Source organism: Schistocerca cancellata, chromosome 6, assembly GCF_023864275.1.
Source record: "Schistocerca cancellata isolate TAMUIC-IGC-003103 chromosome 6, iqSchCanc2.1, whole genome shotgun sequence".
Classification (NCBI taxonomy): Eukaryota; Metazoa; Arthropoda; class Insecta; order Orthoptera; family Acrididae; genus Schistocerca; species Schistocerca cancellata.
Window position 1 is genome coordinate 19057287 of NC_064631.1, and position 14533 is coordinate 19071819.

Sequence of the window (14533 nt, forward strand, 5' to 3'; positions counted from 1 at the left end):
GTAAATAATTTTTCAAGCTATGTTTAAATACTGATGTACTACTTCTTATACTTTTGATGCTGTTGGGTAGGGAATTGAAAATTTTTGTTCCAGCGTACTTTACCCCTTTCTGAATAAGTGTCAAGTTCTTTAACTCACAGTGGAAATCCTCTTTTCTTCTGGTGTTATGTTCATGATGTAGGCAATTCGTTTCATACAGAGTGGGGTTATTTATTATGAAGCACATCAGTGAATACATGTACTGAGATGTTGCTGTCAGTATTTCAAGTCGTTTAAAAAGATTTCGACATGAGGTTCATGGGGGTACACCACAAATGATTCTTATTGCTGTTTTTTGTGCTGTGAGGATTTTCTTTGCGGCAGGTGTATTGCCCCAGAAGATGATGCCATAACACATGACTGAATGAAAATAGCCAAAGTAAGCTGACTTTGAGATGGTAATGTCATTGAAGCGTGACAAAATTCGTAAAGCAAATGTTGCCGATGTCAGCTGTTTTAGTGTTTGTAGAACGTGATGTTCCCAGTTCAGCCTACTGTCCACGTATACGCCTAGGAATTTTGATAAGTACACTTGCTTTATCATCTGATCATTCTGTGTGATAACTATTTATTTTGGGTTTTTGTGGATTGTCTGGAACTGGATAAAATTAGTTTTTTTCAGGTTTATTGAAAGGGAGTTAATACTGAACCAACCCAGAACTTCTTTAAGGATATCATTAACCTCGGATTCTAAGTCAGTAGTTGACACATTATCCACCACAATGCTCGTATCATCAGCGAACATTGTAAATTTACACTGCTTATTGATGGATAAAGGCAGGTCATTAACATATATGAGGAACAGCAAGGGCCCAAGCACTGATCCCTGTGGCACTCCCTGCTGCACAATTCCCCACTCAGAGTCCACTATATATTGTGATACACTATCTGAAACATCTAGAATAATCTTCTGCTTCCTATTTTCGAGGCACGATTTTAACCAGTTCCCTACAGGTCCTGTAATTCCATAATGACAGGCCTTCTTGAGGAGTATCTGGTGATCTACACAGTCGAACGCCTTTGATAGGTCGCATAAGACACCAATTGGCAGCCTCTTTCTGTTTATAGACTCTAGAACATCATTTGTGAATGAGAAAATTGCATTATCTATTGAAACTCCCTTTTGAAAACCAAACTGCTGACTGTTAATGATGTTCAGGTCGCCAAGGTGTGCCACAATCCTGTTGTACAGAGCTTTTTCTAGGACTTTTGAAAATGTTGTTAATAGAGAGATAGGGTGATAGTTTGACACATTTGTAGCATCCCCTGCTTTGTACAGGGGCCTGACAACAGCGTATTTCATTCTGTCTGGAAACACTCCTTGTTGCATGGATGTGTTGCAGATGTGAGCCAAAACTTTGGTCACTTCACTACAGCAAGCCTTCAACAGCTTGCTTGAAATATCGTCGATACCAGCAGAATGTTTATTTTTCAAAGACTGTATGAATTTTTTTGATTTCATTGGCAGTAATGGGAGGCACACTTATTTGACTGAAAGGTTCTGGAAAATTATTTTTCATTATACAGGCAGCTTTATCTACAGAACCATGGCAACCTATCTGTGTTGGGACAGTTAAAAAATGTTGGTTAAAGATTTCAGCAATTTCCTCACTATTAGTTATCTCTGAGTTGTCAACAGTTAAAACAATATTTTTGTCTTTGGTGTAGTTTACAGTCCCTGTTTCTCTCTTTATCACATTCCAGATTGTTTTAATTTTATTTTCAGAATTAGTAATTTCAGATGCTATACACATACTTTTAGAGTTTTTAATTACTTTGGCAAGAATTTTACAGTAGAGTTTATTATGTTTTAGCTGAGCAGGGTTGTTAGAAGTCTTTGATGCTATGTAGAGTTGTCTTTTTCTCTGACAGGAAGCTATGATGCCCTTAGTGAGCCATGGTTTTTTTGCAGACCTAGCAGGTTGGACTCTGTACGACTTTTTTTGGAAATACACTTTCAAAGGTACCTGCTATCTCATTTGTGAATAAATTGTATTTTGAATTAGCAGTTTCTGCTAGATAAACAGGTGTAAAGTCAGTATGCTGAAGACATGATCTGAACATTTGAATAGCTTCCTCACTTATTTTTCTTACTGTTTTCCATCTAGGTGAGGTGTCACTCAGAGGAATTCCCAAACTATTGAAAGTAATTCGTTGTCCGTCATGGTCAGACAGACCATTTATAACCATTTCAATATTAATATGGTTGACTTTACTCTGATCAACAAAAACGTTATCAATGAGAGTACTGGAAGAGGTTGTGGTTCTGGTGGGCGAGCTAACCACGGGAACAAGGTTGTACGTGCACATGAGATTTTCAAACTCCACCTTGCAGGGAGAATTAGCCAAGAAATCTATGTTAAAATCCCCAACAACTACCATGCCCCTATTTTTTCTACTAAGTACAACAAAAGATTATCTAATTGTTTAACAAACACTTTAAAATTACCAGATGGTGCCCTGTAAACTGCCACAACTGTTAATCTGGAGGCAGTGTCTGACACCTCTATAGCACATACTTCAAAATGTAGCTCAAAGCAGAATCTTTGTACATCTATTGCCGTGAACAAGACATTGTTTTCTACATATACAGCTACTCCTCCTTTGTCCATATAGTTCCTGCAATAAGACGTTGCCAAAACATAGTTGAGAATAGGGACCACTTCAATACCAGCAGTGATGTGGTGTTCTGTTAGACACAGAATGTGGGCACTGTTTATACCTTTTGTGTCTTCTATATTTGCTGTGAACTGATACAGCTTGCAGTATAGGCCTCTTATGTTCTGATGAAACACTGTTAAGTTTTGTTTGTCTTTAATTGTATTGCTGTTTGAGTGAACTTTCGTTTGTGTATTAATTACTTGTTGCAGATTTTTGTTACTGGACCAAATCCTGCTAGAGTTGGCCCAGTTCACTAGTTTCCCTCGTTAGTTAGGGCTATGACTGGTCTGCTTTCATGATCGTTATTGTTTAGGCCTATTATTTCATGAAAAGCTTTTCCAATGTCTGCTGCTAGTTTATTTTTCCAAACTGATTTAGATGTAGTCCATGCTTTGTGAAGCAGTGTCTCGCATACCTGTCTGTATCCAGTAGTGTCACATTCGTAAACTTAGTGCAAAAGTGTTTCAGTTTACTATTCGTTAGGCGAATTTCTCTGTTCACACAAGACCAGTCTGCCAGGTCATATCTTGTGGGCATAGTTGTTAGTATTATGTTTGTATGCTGTAATAACTGCAGCAATACGAGTAGCTTTTTAATGAAAGTGCTGGCCTCATTGCAATAAACATCATTTGCTCCTGCGATTATAGCCAAATCTCAAAGCCATAAACAAACAAGAAAGAAATTTCAAAATTTTACATCATATTATAGACCTACAAGGAAAAAAGTGGGCTTTGCCACTTCTAATACTGTAGAACATGTAATTGAAAAGTCTATTACTTTTGCTAATGATATATAAGGTAATTGAGCCATTTCTCAACACACTACTGCCACAAATTATACCTTAAAACACTTAGTTTTGAGGATTCTTTCATTTTATGTTCACCTTGAAAATAGCAAAAATTTATAGCTTATGTTGTGAAATAAAAAGAAAACTGTGAAATATAGTGAAAACTGCCGGATTACAACAGCTTGGATGTTTGTTTTTCACCTGCTGCCAACAGCTGTTTAGCATGGTTAACCATCACATTACCAAGCGGGGTATTCTTACTACCCCACGTTGATTTTTTCCCTGTGATAATGTTATCTGAAGGGCCACATGCCTGTGGTTTCATGACTTTGAACTAAAATGATTGATGTTGAATTCACACTCACGACTGTCTAATTTTTTTGGCTTTATCATTGTTATTCAAGTCATTTATTGGTGGGATTGTGAGACTACCTCGCTTGGTATGAAACGTCTTATTTTCTTATTTGTAGAAAAAGAAGATTTTGGGAAATATATCTGTCATTCCTCTTCTTTGTCGAGTTTTGCCATAGGTCCAATGTTTGTTATTGTTGCTGGTTACTATTGTTGAGTTGAATTTGACGTTCACTGTGGAGCTGACAATACACAAGTCAGTATTTCATCTGCAAGTAAGGATGTCCAAAGGGTTTTCTAGCGAAGAGCTCATGAAAATTCTATACAATTCTGATGTCAGTGACGATGAAAATGAATGGGTCATTGATAATGAACTGAATGAATATATGGAACCTCTTGACAAAGACCATATCATAGCATCAGATGAAGCTGATGATGAAATATCAGAAGACACTACACATTCACGTGAACAAGAAGAAGAAGAGGATGATGAAGAAGAAGACGAAGAACTGGAGATTTGTTTGTTTCTAGAAAGTGACTACAGTTTTCTCGTGAACCACCAAAAGGTGGGCAGCATCGACTTCACAACATTTTGAATGTAACACCTGGCCCAGTGAATGATGGAAAAACAATCAAAACAATAACAGAGTCATTTTTATTATTTATCTCACTGCAATTCGTGAGCATCATTGTAGAAGAAATGAACATGGAAGCCAAACGAATAATTTCTCTGTGGAATGCAGCTCATTCTTCGAACAAAATGACAATGGAGAGTTATAAATGCAACTGAAGTGTATGCTGTATTAACAATTGTAATAGGAGCTGGTCGAACTCATGGACATCGCACAAGTGCTTCCGTTCTGTGGGGAGGTAATGTTGCCTTTCGGCAACCATTCTTTTCTGCTGCCATGTCAAGAAACCGATTTTTGTCTATACTGAAATTCTTGCGATTTGACAACAGAGACACAAGAACACAGAGAATTGAAGAAACCAAGGACAAGCTACAATCCATCAGGGTAGTGTTCGACATATTTCAGTCTAACTTGTGCAAGAACTTCTATCCTTATGAATATGTGACTATCGATCAACGATTAGCAACGTACCGAGGAAACTGCCCTTTTAGGGTTTATATGAAGAGAAAGTCTGGCAAGTATGGCATTAAAATTTGGGTTACTGCTGATGTGAAGACATCTTACTTATTACGGATCCAAATTTACACAGGAATGGTGGACAATACTCGGAAAGTGAATCAAGGTCAGAGAGTTGTTTTGGATCTGATGGAACGATTTCTGAATAACGGTCATGGTTTAACAACTGATAATTTTTTCACCTGTTTTCCATTGGCTGCTGAACCACTAAAACAACACATGGCATTGATTGGTACCTTGCATTCCAATAAGAAAGAGATTCTGAAGGAATTCTTGCCAAACAGAAAGAGAGAAGTTCACTCTTCAATGTTTGGTTTTATGAATGACTTGGCCCTAGTTTCCAATGTTCCAAAGAAGGGAAAGGCAGTAATACTACTCTCTACTCAGCATAATGAGATACAAGTGAGTGGTGAAGAAAGTGAACACAAACCCGAAATCATACTGCACTACAACAAAACCAAAGGTGCTGTAGATAATGGGGACAAAATGACAAGAGAATACAGTTGTGTTAGAGGAATGAGGTGGTGGCCACTAAGAATCTTCAGGGAAATATAGATATTGCAGCACTGAATGCATATATTCTGTACACTCAAAGATTTCCTGAATGGTAGGATAATAACCGAAGCCGATGTGAACTCTTCATGACTGAACTGACATTTGGACTCAGCAAAGGCTACATGGAAGAAAGAGCCAAAAATATCAACGGTCTTCATAAAGATGTACAAGATGCACTGAAAGCTTGTGGTATTGCAATTCCTACAGCAGTGATCCAGACCCAGTGTTCCATTGCATGAGAAACGAAGATCGGAAAACAAGATTCTGTTGTGTAACGTGCAAGAAACCTGTTTGTAATATACACAGAGAAGAAACTGTTACTGTGAAGTACATGCAGAGCAAAAATGTACTTGACTGAAAAGTTGAAAAAAGTCTTGTGTTATTTTACTGCAGTGACTGTTGAGGTACATAGATTATTAATTTTCTGTTCGTTGAGTACTGAATTCAGTGAAAGATATAAAAATTTTTTTGTACTTTGTATCTGTGATAAGATTAAATACTTCTAATAACCTGAAAAGCTGTTTTTCAATACTAAATAAACCCATTCAATGGAAATAACGAAAACTGAGAACAAATATTACAATAAAATACAAAACTCTTTTGGGGTAGTCCAAATACCCCACTTGGTAAAATAGAGGTGTGAAAAAGCTTGGTAACGGGAGGGTTAAGTCACGCTAACACAGTGGCTTCTAACAAGCTTACTTGGTAGCTTGTTCCAAAGAATGGCTGATGTGATCGGTGTATAGCAAATGGGCTGACTGCAGCTTCCACTTAGGTTTAATTTGTGTAGTTAAACCTCATACACACTATACTAATGTGCATTAATTTTATTTACAGTAGTTCTGCTCAGAGCCTGTCGACAGAATCCGGAATGTATTGTGTCTCTGCCGACTGCAGCTGACATAGGCAACTCCATTTGCTATATGCAGCACCACAATTAACAAGATATGTTCAGTGAACAGTTGTTCATCTTTGTTGCAGTCCTCAATGGTGTTTAATGAATTACAAAGGCAGACAGATTGTTGTCAATGTAACAGATTGCTGGGACGGAAAAACACTGAAATCACAGCAGGTTTAACTTTATTTCATATTCACTAGTATAAATAAGTACTACATATGAAGGAAAACTTGTGTGTATATATGTGCTTTCATAAAACCTGCTTTGTTTACATTACAGTAAGTGATGAGTTCAAAGTGTAAATGGCATGTGTTAGCAGTACTGCAGAATGCTCCACTTTGACTACACAATATAACGAACAAGAAAACGTTTACAAGCAGTACAGTAGAGGTCACTGCCTTCGCATCACCAAAGTATGCTGCACTGCTATTTTCTACAGCTGGAGAACACACACCTTGACATGTGAGATTCTGATGTCTTTCACCGTACTTCACAGTTTTCAATTTAATTCACCATGTTCACCAATGTTCGCTTTTTTCTGGGTGACCACAAAGGAAAGATCTCTCAAAAACACATGTTTTGATGTATAAATTGTGGTAATAGCATGTTGGCAAATAGCTCAATTACCTTGTACCCAGATGCAAATATAATTTTTTTAACGAGTTTATACTTCCTGTTATGCAACTGTGACTTTTTAAGAACTGATGAAATTCATAACAACAAATTATTGAATAAACATTGTATTGTGTGTTTAATTTCCTTCACTCATACATAAAGGTAAGAACCTGCCACTATACCGACAAGTGTTATTTCATCTGGTACAACAGCAGTGATGTTTGTGGCAACTCAGCACTTATACCATTGGGATCTTTCCACCCAATCTGATGGAAATTCATTGTACAACATGTTTGATGTCAAGCAGACACCTGGCTGCAATTTATTTTAATCATGTCTGTCACTCTTTTCTCCTCCTTGTAACATCAGACATGTGCCACTACCAGCAATTTTACATCTATTTATGTTTCCGTATTCATCATTAAGTTAAATTTTGTTGATTCTCTTGCAGTTTATTCCTAGAGTGTTTCTTCAACATGATTTCCAGCTCTCATCATTTCCTGTTGCTCATTTTTTCCCCTTAATTTGTTGATATCCTTCTTAGCTGGTATCACTGTTCTTACTTTGTGTATCATCGCTCTCCAACCCAAATTGGCCTAATTTTTTGAAACTTTTGACGGTTGAAGTGCCTCTGGTTCCAAAAAGCTAGCATTTATGTGACTTTTTCCCTTCATCTGTATCTGGTGGCACTTAAAATTAGGTTTCTTTTACTTACATTTAATTGTAGCTTAATTACAAAGATCACTTTCCTGATAGATGGTTAGTTAAATTTGAGTACTGGTATAGTAGTCTCACGTTAAATGAACACTTCAGTTCTGCTGAAATGGGAGCAGTACTGTGTGTTTCAAAGTACCAGGAAACATCAGCCAATTCAAGTCACAGCAAAAATATCATATCAACTACATTATTATTTAACATTCAATGATTTTAGTACCACAATGTTGAACATCGAGCATGAACTGATGTATTAGCTACACAGAAAAATGTGCTAGAAAATTATATTAAAAATGTAGTATAAGTATTTGAACTCTGGGGCAGAAACATACAGAATTAAAAGTACAATAAACTATATTAGCTTTTGTCACTATTAGGTCCTTCTTCAGGAGGGAATTGTGGATAGGCTGCTGTTTGTTAGGAAGGGGGACAAGTCACACAGACACTAGTATGAAAAGAAACCATCTTTTGTGAGGACTGTTTCCCCTCATCCTGAGATCTGAGTGACCTGCCTCTGCTTTCTAACATTCCCCAGCCTATTCCTATTTTCTCATCAGTGGAGGAATTGATAGTTCTGACAGCTACGACAGTTTCCTTCAGCCATACTGAGAATTTTGTCTCCTGAAGATAAGTACTGGCCACCCAACTGTCTCACAATTTTATATTTTATTCCAAGTGATTTTTCTTTTTTGTACATAAAATGAACATTGTTGTCATGAAGTTAGTACTTACTTCAAACAGACATAATGTTCAAAAGTAGTGCTAGTATATATGGTTTACACATAGGTTCATGCTGTACACATGGTATTTTTCTACACATATTACTAATGCCACAATGTTCAATACAAGCTACAATACCACGTACATACCATTCACTGTCAGTGGAACTGTGAAACTCTCAGAGCCAGCAACATTGTGAGCAACACAAGTATAGTTCCCAGTATGTTTCGAAGTTATTCGTTCTATAACCAGCGATGTCGAATATTCGTCCAGGCGACGGGTTGATATACCATCATCCGCATTTGTAACAGGTTGTCCATTACGTTCCCAACGGAATGTTATAGGTAGATCTCCTTCAAGTATCTGACAGGAAATTGCTGCTCTCATGCCTTCGCGTAAAACATTTGTCATAGCTTGAATAGGCAAGATCTTTGGTGGCACTGTAACAAAAGAAAACAAAGTTACAAATATGCTGTTTCCCTAGACAATTTGAATATTTGTGACAGAATCTGGAAGGAATTAATTGGATTTCATACCAAGAACCTGTACTTCAACATCCCTTCGAGCTGTGTGTTTCTGCCTGTTTTGTGCTTGACATGTGTATGTGCCTGCATCTGCTTGCCTTTGGGCATGTTCTATTACTAGGGTACCATTAGGGTACACTCTCTGCCTACGATTCATGGGAAGTATATTTCCATCTGAAACAGGTATTATAAATTGCACTTACATATAAAATTTTTGTTTTAGTAATACATTTTTATAGTTTTTTACCTCTCTCCCAGACAATTGACTCTATAGGATAGCCAGCAACAGGGCACTTTATAACCAAATCACTCCCAGCCACAGCAGTTATCTTTGGCATTATTCGTATAAATGGCAAACCTGCAACATACACATTATAGTTGGTTGAAAACACATCACTGACACTTTTGTAAACTATCATCTTCTAGCTGCTAGAGAATGTACACATTATGCACATCAGATATCTAGACACACAACAAAGTTACTACTTCATGGTTGTTTGTTGACTGAAAATGTAAATGCAAGAAAGGAAGTGTAAAAGCCACCAATCTGCAGAATAGCGCTAAGGTTAAAACTGAATTGATAATGTACATGCATGAAGAGCATAACTATTTGACCTGTTTAAAATAACCATTAGTTATTTGTTACATGTAGTAAGTTTTTCAGCACATATTTTTAATGCTGTGAAACTGCTCATACAATACTGCACATTTGATATTTTTTATTTCCACAATAACAGAGATGTGCTTGCCAATACAAAATGTGGCCTTCATGGCATTTGCCAATTAGTTTGTAAATGTTGCCTCTCTTAATGTATCACTAAAACGATGAAAAATCTTTGGTAGAATATAAGCTATAGAAGGACTAAGGGTAACAGGCCAATGCATAGTCGAGGCAGTGAGTGGTTATTGGCACATAGTTAATCCTTTAACTGCTCGGACCTGATAACGTCCAGAGCAGTTAAAAGATTAAGACTGAAAAGTTGCTAAGCTTTTGGACAATGCTCAAGAAGAAGAAGGGGGGAAAGAGAGAGAGAGAGAGAGAGAGAGAGAGAGAGAGAGAGAGAGAGAGAGAGCAAGCTTGCTAGGTTTCAGCTGAACCCTTTAAAAGAATACACACACCGCTAGCTGATCAAAAATATCTGCACACCCCTATTCAATGTGGAACTAACCACTAGATGTCACAAAAAGTGGACTCACCACCAGTATAAAAGGAGGCAGGGAGTATTGTGCTGTCAGTAAAGAAGCCACAACAGTGAAATGGCTCAGTCAGAAACTTCAAATTTGGACTTAGCATTGGATATCATCTGAATAACAGATACATCAAGATGTCCACATCAACTGTTGGTGATATGACTGAGAAGTGGAAACATGAGGGAAAAACCACAGCTAAGCTAAGATTAGGCAGACCTTGTGTAATGATGGGCAGGGATCATCGAGCATTGCATAGTGTGGGTGTAAAAAAAAAAAAAATCACATGAAATCAGCAGAAGGAATCATGAGTGAGTTCCAAAGTGCTAAAAGCAGTCCAGCAAGTGCAATTATTGTAGGTGTGAGTTCAAAAGAATGGGGTACACAGCTGAGTAGCTCCTTATAAGGCAGACATTTCTGTACCTAAGGCTAAGTAGTGCTTGAGATGCGTAAACAGCAATGCTACTGGACAGTGGATCACTAGTGATCTGGAGTGGTGGATCCTACTATATCCTGTGGCAATCCAATCGATGGTTTGCATTTGGCAAATGCCTAGAGAACATTACTTGTCATCATGTGTAACACCAACAGTGAAGAATAGAGTTAATGGTGTTATGCCGTGGGAGTGTTTCTCATGGTTAGAGTGTAGTCCCCATATTGTGCTTAAGAAAATGCTAAATGCAGAAGGAGTTGAACTCATTTTACAGCACTGCGTACTGAATACAGTAGAGGGACAGTTCAGAGATAATGATTGTCTTTATTAGCATGAGAAGGCACCCTGTCATAAAGAAGCATCTGCAAGAAATTGAACAGTAACATTCCTGAAATGGGCTGGCATGCCCAGTCCTGACCTGAACCCAGTGGAACATTTTACAGACCAGTTACTCTGGATCCCAGTGTTGAACACCAAAACTATATTCTTCAGTGTCAGCTTTTGAGGAAGACTGGGCTGCAATTCCTCCACACATGTTCAGACACCTTACTGAAAGCAATCCCAGCAGAGTTCAAGCAATCATAAGGGTGAAGGGTCAACACTTTTGATCAGACAGTGTACATACGCACAAATGTATACATAATCAAATGCCTGTGTAGCTACATTGTGCTGACTGAACACACCATGTTGGGACTGCAGTTTTGCTGGGATACTGAGGTGAGGGATTGTGTCACATGTGGTGAGTAGAAGAGGAAAGAGTTGGGAAGTGGGAGGAGGGGTTGGGGGGAAGGGTGAGGGGAGCTAGTGGCTTGGAGGGAGGCAGCAGGTGTGCAATATAGGAATGTGGGAGGGACAGGCAGCAGGAGCACAGGACAGGAATGTGACACATGGGCAGCAGAGGCAATAAATTTTTGCAGCATATAATGATCATGATGTAGACTGTGAGGAGGTGACAGGACAAAGGAAGCAGATACTGTTGGGTAGAGTGTGTTGGTGCAGATTGCTAGCAAAGACTGAAGCCAGGATGATTCTGGGACTGAAGGATGTGTTGCAAGGAAAGCTCCCATCTTCATGGTTTGAGCTGGTGCTGTAAGGAAGGATCCAAATGGCACAGGTTGTGAAGCAGTCATTGAATATGAGCAGGTTTGAAACAGCAAGCTGGAACCTCTCCATCTGCTAATGTTGTACTCTTATCGATAATAATATTTTACTTCCTTTTATGCTACAGCTGTGTCTACTGAACATACCATGTGTATGTTAATTTTGTTGAAATGGGCACAATACTGTACATGCAATATCTCTCATTAATTCATTACTCAAATGGCAATTTCCAACCTGCTGATTATAGTGATATAGTCATATTTGTTTAAAACCATGTTCTTTAAAAGCAATGCATAAATGAAATTACTATAACAGCATCAACTGAGCTAATCATTAGTTTTCAGATGGTTAGCATGTCTCAATTATTAAGTCCTGAACAGATGTTTTCCAGTAACTTCCTTTGTGTGCCCAACAACTAAGTAATTTGACTGATATTTATAATTGAAGTTTGTACATACTCAGATTTACTTTTGACATTTGAGCCACTACTCTGGTTTAATCCTCAAAGTCTGCAATAAACTTCTGTTGCCTTAATTTTCCTTAAGAAAATGACACCTTTCAATATTCACTTTAGCCATTACTTACAAATTTGTATGAATTAACATAATTTCAAATATGACAACTGTACTTGTAAACAGGCAATTCACAGTGGAGGCATAAAAATAGTTCTGGGATCTGTTTTACTTTTTAACTAAGCATATATAATGTGGACCAAGTTATTGCTGAAACATATTGCTCATCTGCAATAGTAAATTCTTACCTTGCAGTTTTATAAATTAATATGTATCTACTGAAATCATAAAATATCCTTTCACCTGTTTATAAATAACCCTCCCATTCCTCAACAATCTTCAGTCCAGGCTTGGAATCTTAGTGATAAAACTGAATAGTACCTCACATTCTAATCTTCTAATCCATTAGTGTCTGCCTCCATAACTGAGTGGTCAGCACAGTTGAATGTCATGGGAGGGGCTCAGGTTCAATTACTGGCCAGGTCAGAGATTTTCTTAACTTGGGGACTGGCTGTTGTGTTGTCTTCATCATTATTTCATCCTCATCAACATGCAAATTGCTGAAGTGGTGTCACCAGGTGACTGGTCTACTGATGGGAGGCCATAGCTGCATACACACATGCGTTCATGAGACTCCATGCAAGTAACAACCAAGATAACATCTCAATGAAAGTTAGTGACACACATTACGGAAAGTATATCAAAGTTCACAGTTCGCAGTCACCAAACTAATTTATCTGTAAGTGTTTGTGGTCACTTCCACCCCTTTAGGTACTGAAATGTATGGAAGTCAAGCTTCTGTCCAAACAGTTTAAATTAACACTTTCATCTCATTCAGTATCATTGTAAACTTCTTTGGTTGATATAAATGAGACCTGTGTTTATTGCTTTGCACTTTATTGCTGTATCATTTGACTTGCACCACACTAAATATCTGTGGTGACTTCAGTACAGAACTGTACTTATACGGTTATGTTTTTTATGAACTATGATTAGTGGAAGGATATGTGATATGTGTTGCCACTGAACTGTCACTGATTGTATGGGCAAGTGCATTTTTTTTTATATATGGATAGAAGATTTAAGAAAGTCATCATCATTCAGAAAGACAATTTAAAAGGTAATACATGTGTGAGCAAGTGAAACTAAAAACAATGGTCTTGCATCTGTTATTGTTTGACACTGTGTCAATACCAAAAATGTTTTCACTTTGGAAGTGATCAACTTGTGTTACTGGGAGTACCATTACGTATTGTGCCACCATGTTAGGAAGTATTCCTCTTTTGGTACTGCTAAAAGAATTCATGAACTGAAATGTGACATAGCAAAGACCTGTTTTTAATAGTGGTACTAAGGTTGATGAAGACTAAAAGCAGAGGTACTGTAAAATTAGCACTTAGTGATAGTGAACAGTTTACAATTAAATGGTGTAAGAAAGATAAAAGTTAGCGACAGTACAAGTAAAAGACTGAGAGATAAATTGTTCACTTGAAATGACAAGAAACAGTGTACTAAATACTAATAGAAGAGAAAGTTTGATTTGAAGTTGTGCAGATGATGCAAGATAATGTATGAACAGTGCTAAGTTGATGATCAAACAGTGCGAGAATAGGAATTGGCTGGCATCTTTGGAAACAGGTCAGCCAATACAATAACAAGACGGTGACACCGCCTTGGACAAAGGAGCAGCTTATGATGAGCAAGTCTGGAGTCTAGATGTAATCACAGCTGCTGAATGGGGCAGTATGACAGGCAAGCAACAGTTATTGGCAACAATTGCAGCTGATGTGAGAGAGAATTAAAGTCCTCCTGTTGATAAGCATTGTTTATTATTTTATAAATTCGTTATGAATCAGTGAGAGACAGTGACTTGATATTGATAGACTTAAACGTGAATTGTATGTAGAAAATAAAGAGGTATATGGAAAGTCTGGAACTGAGACCCTTAGGTTAATATTATTATTATTATTATTATTATTATTATTATTATTACAGTTAATATCAGATCTCAAAAGTGAACTTAAAAAGAGACATTGGAAATTTAGATTCAAATGTGAATTTGAAAGTGGGCAAAAATACTGAGAACATTAGTGAGATCAAGGTTCACACGGATGGTCTGAATAAGAAGATAAAATCTGTGTGAGCTTGTTTAGAAAATGCATTGGAAACAGTGAATAAAGACATGGATGAAAAAAAAATGTTAGTAAAGAATGTGAAGATAAAATTGTAAGATATTGTAATAAGAGGATGGAAGCAGTTGCCGATTCCTGTTAGAAAAACTCTGAAG

General features: G+C 37.5%; 1 protein-coding gene across 1 annotated transcript in view; it reads right to left on the reverse strand.

The window, feature by feature from the left end:
* Nucleotides 1–14533, reverse strand: part of LOC126191144 (Down syndrome cell adhesion molecule-like protein Dscam2) — a 395591-nt gene that overhangs the window by 226495 nt on the left and 154563 nt on the right. The window contains exons 10-12 of the mRNA XM_049931899.1: nt 9260–9370; nt 9025–9186; nt 8638–8928 (exon numbers count right to left, since the gene is read on the reverse strand). Coding sequence (XP_049787856.1) covers nt 8638–8928; nt 9025–9186; nt 9260–9370 — 564 coding nt within the window. The remainder of the gene's footprint in view (nt 1–8637; nt 8929–9024; nt 9187–9259; nt 9371–14533) is intronic.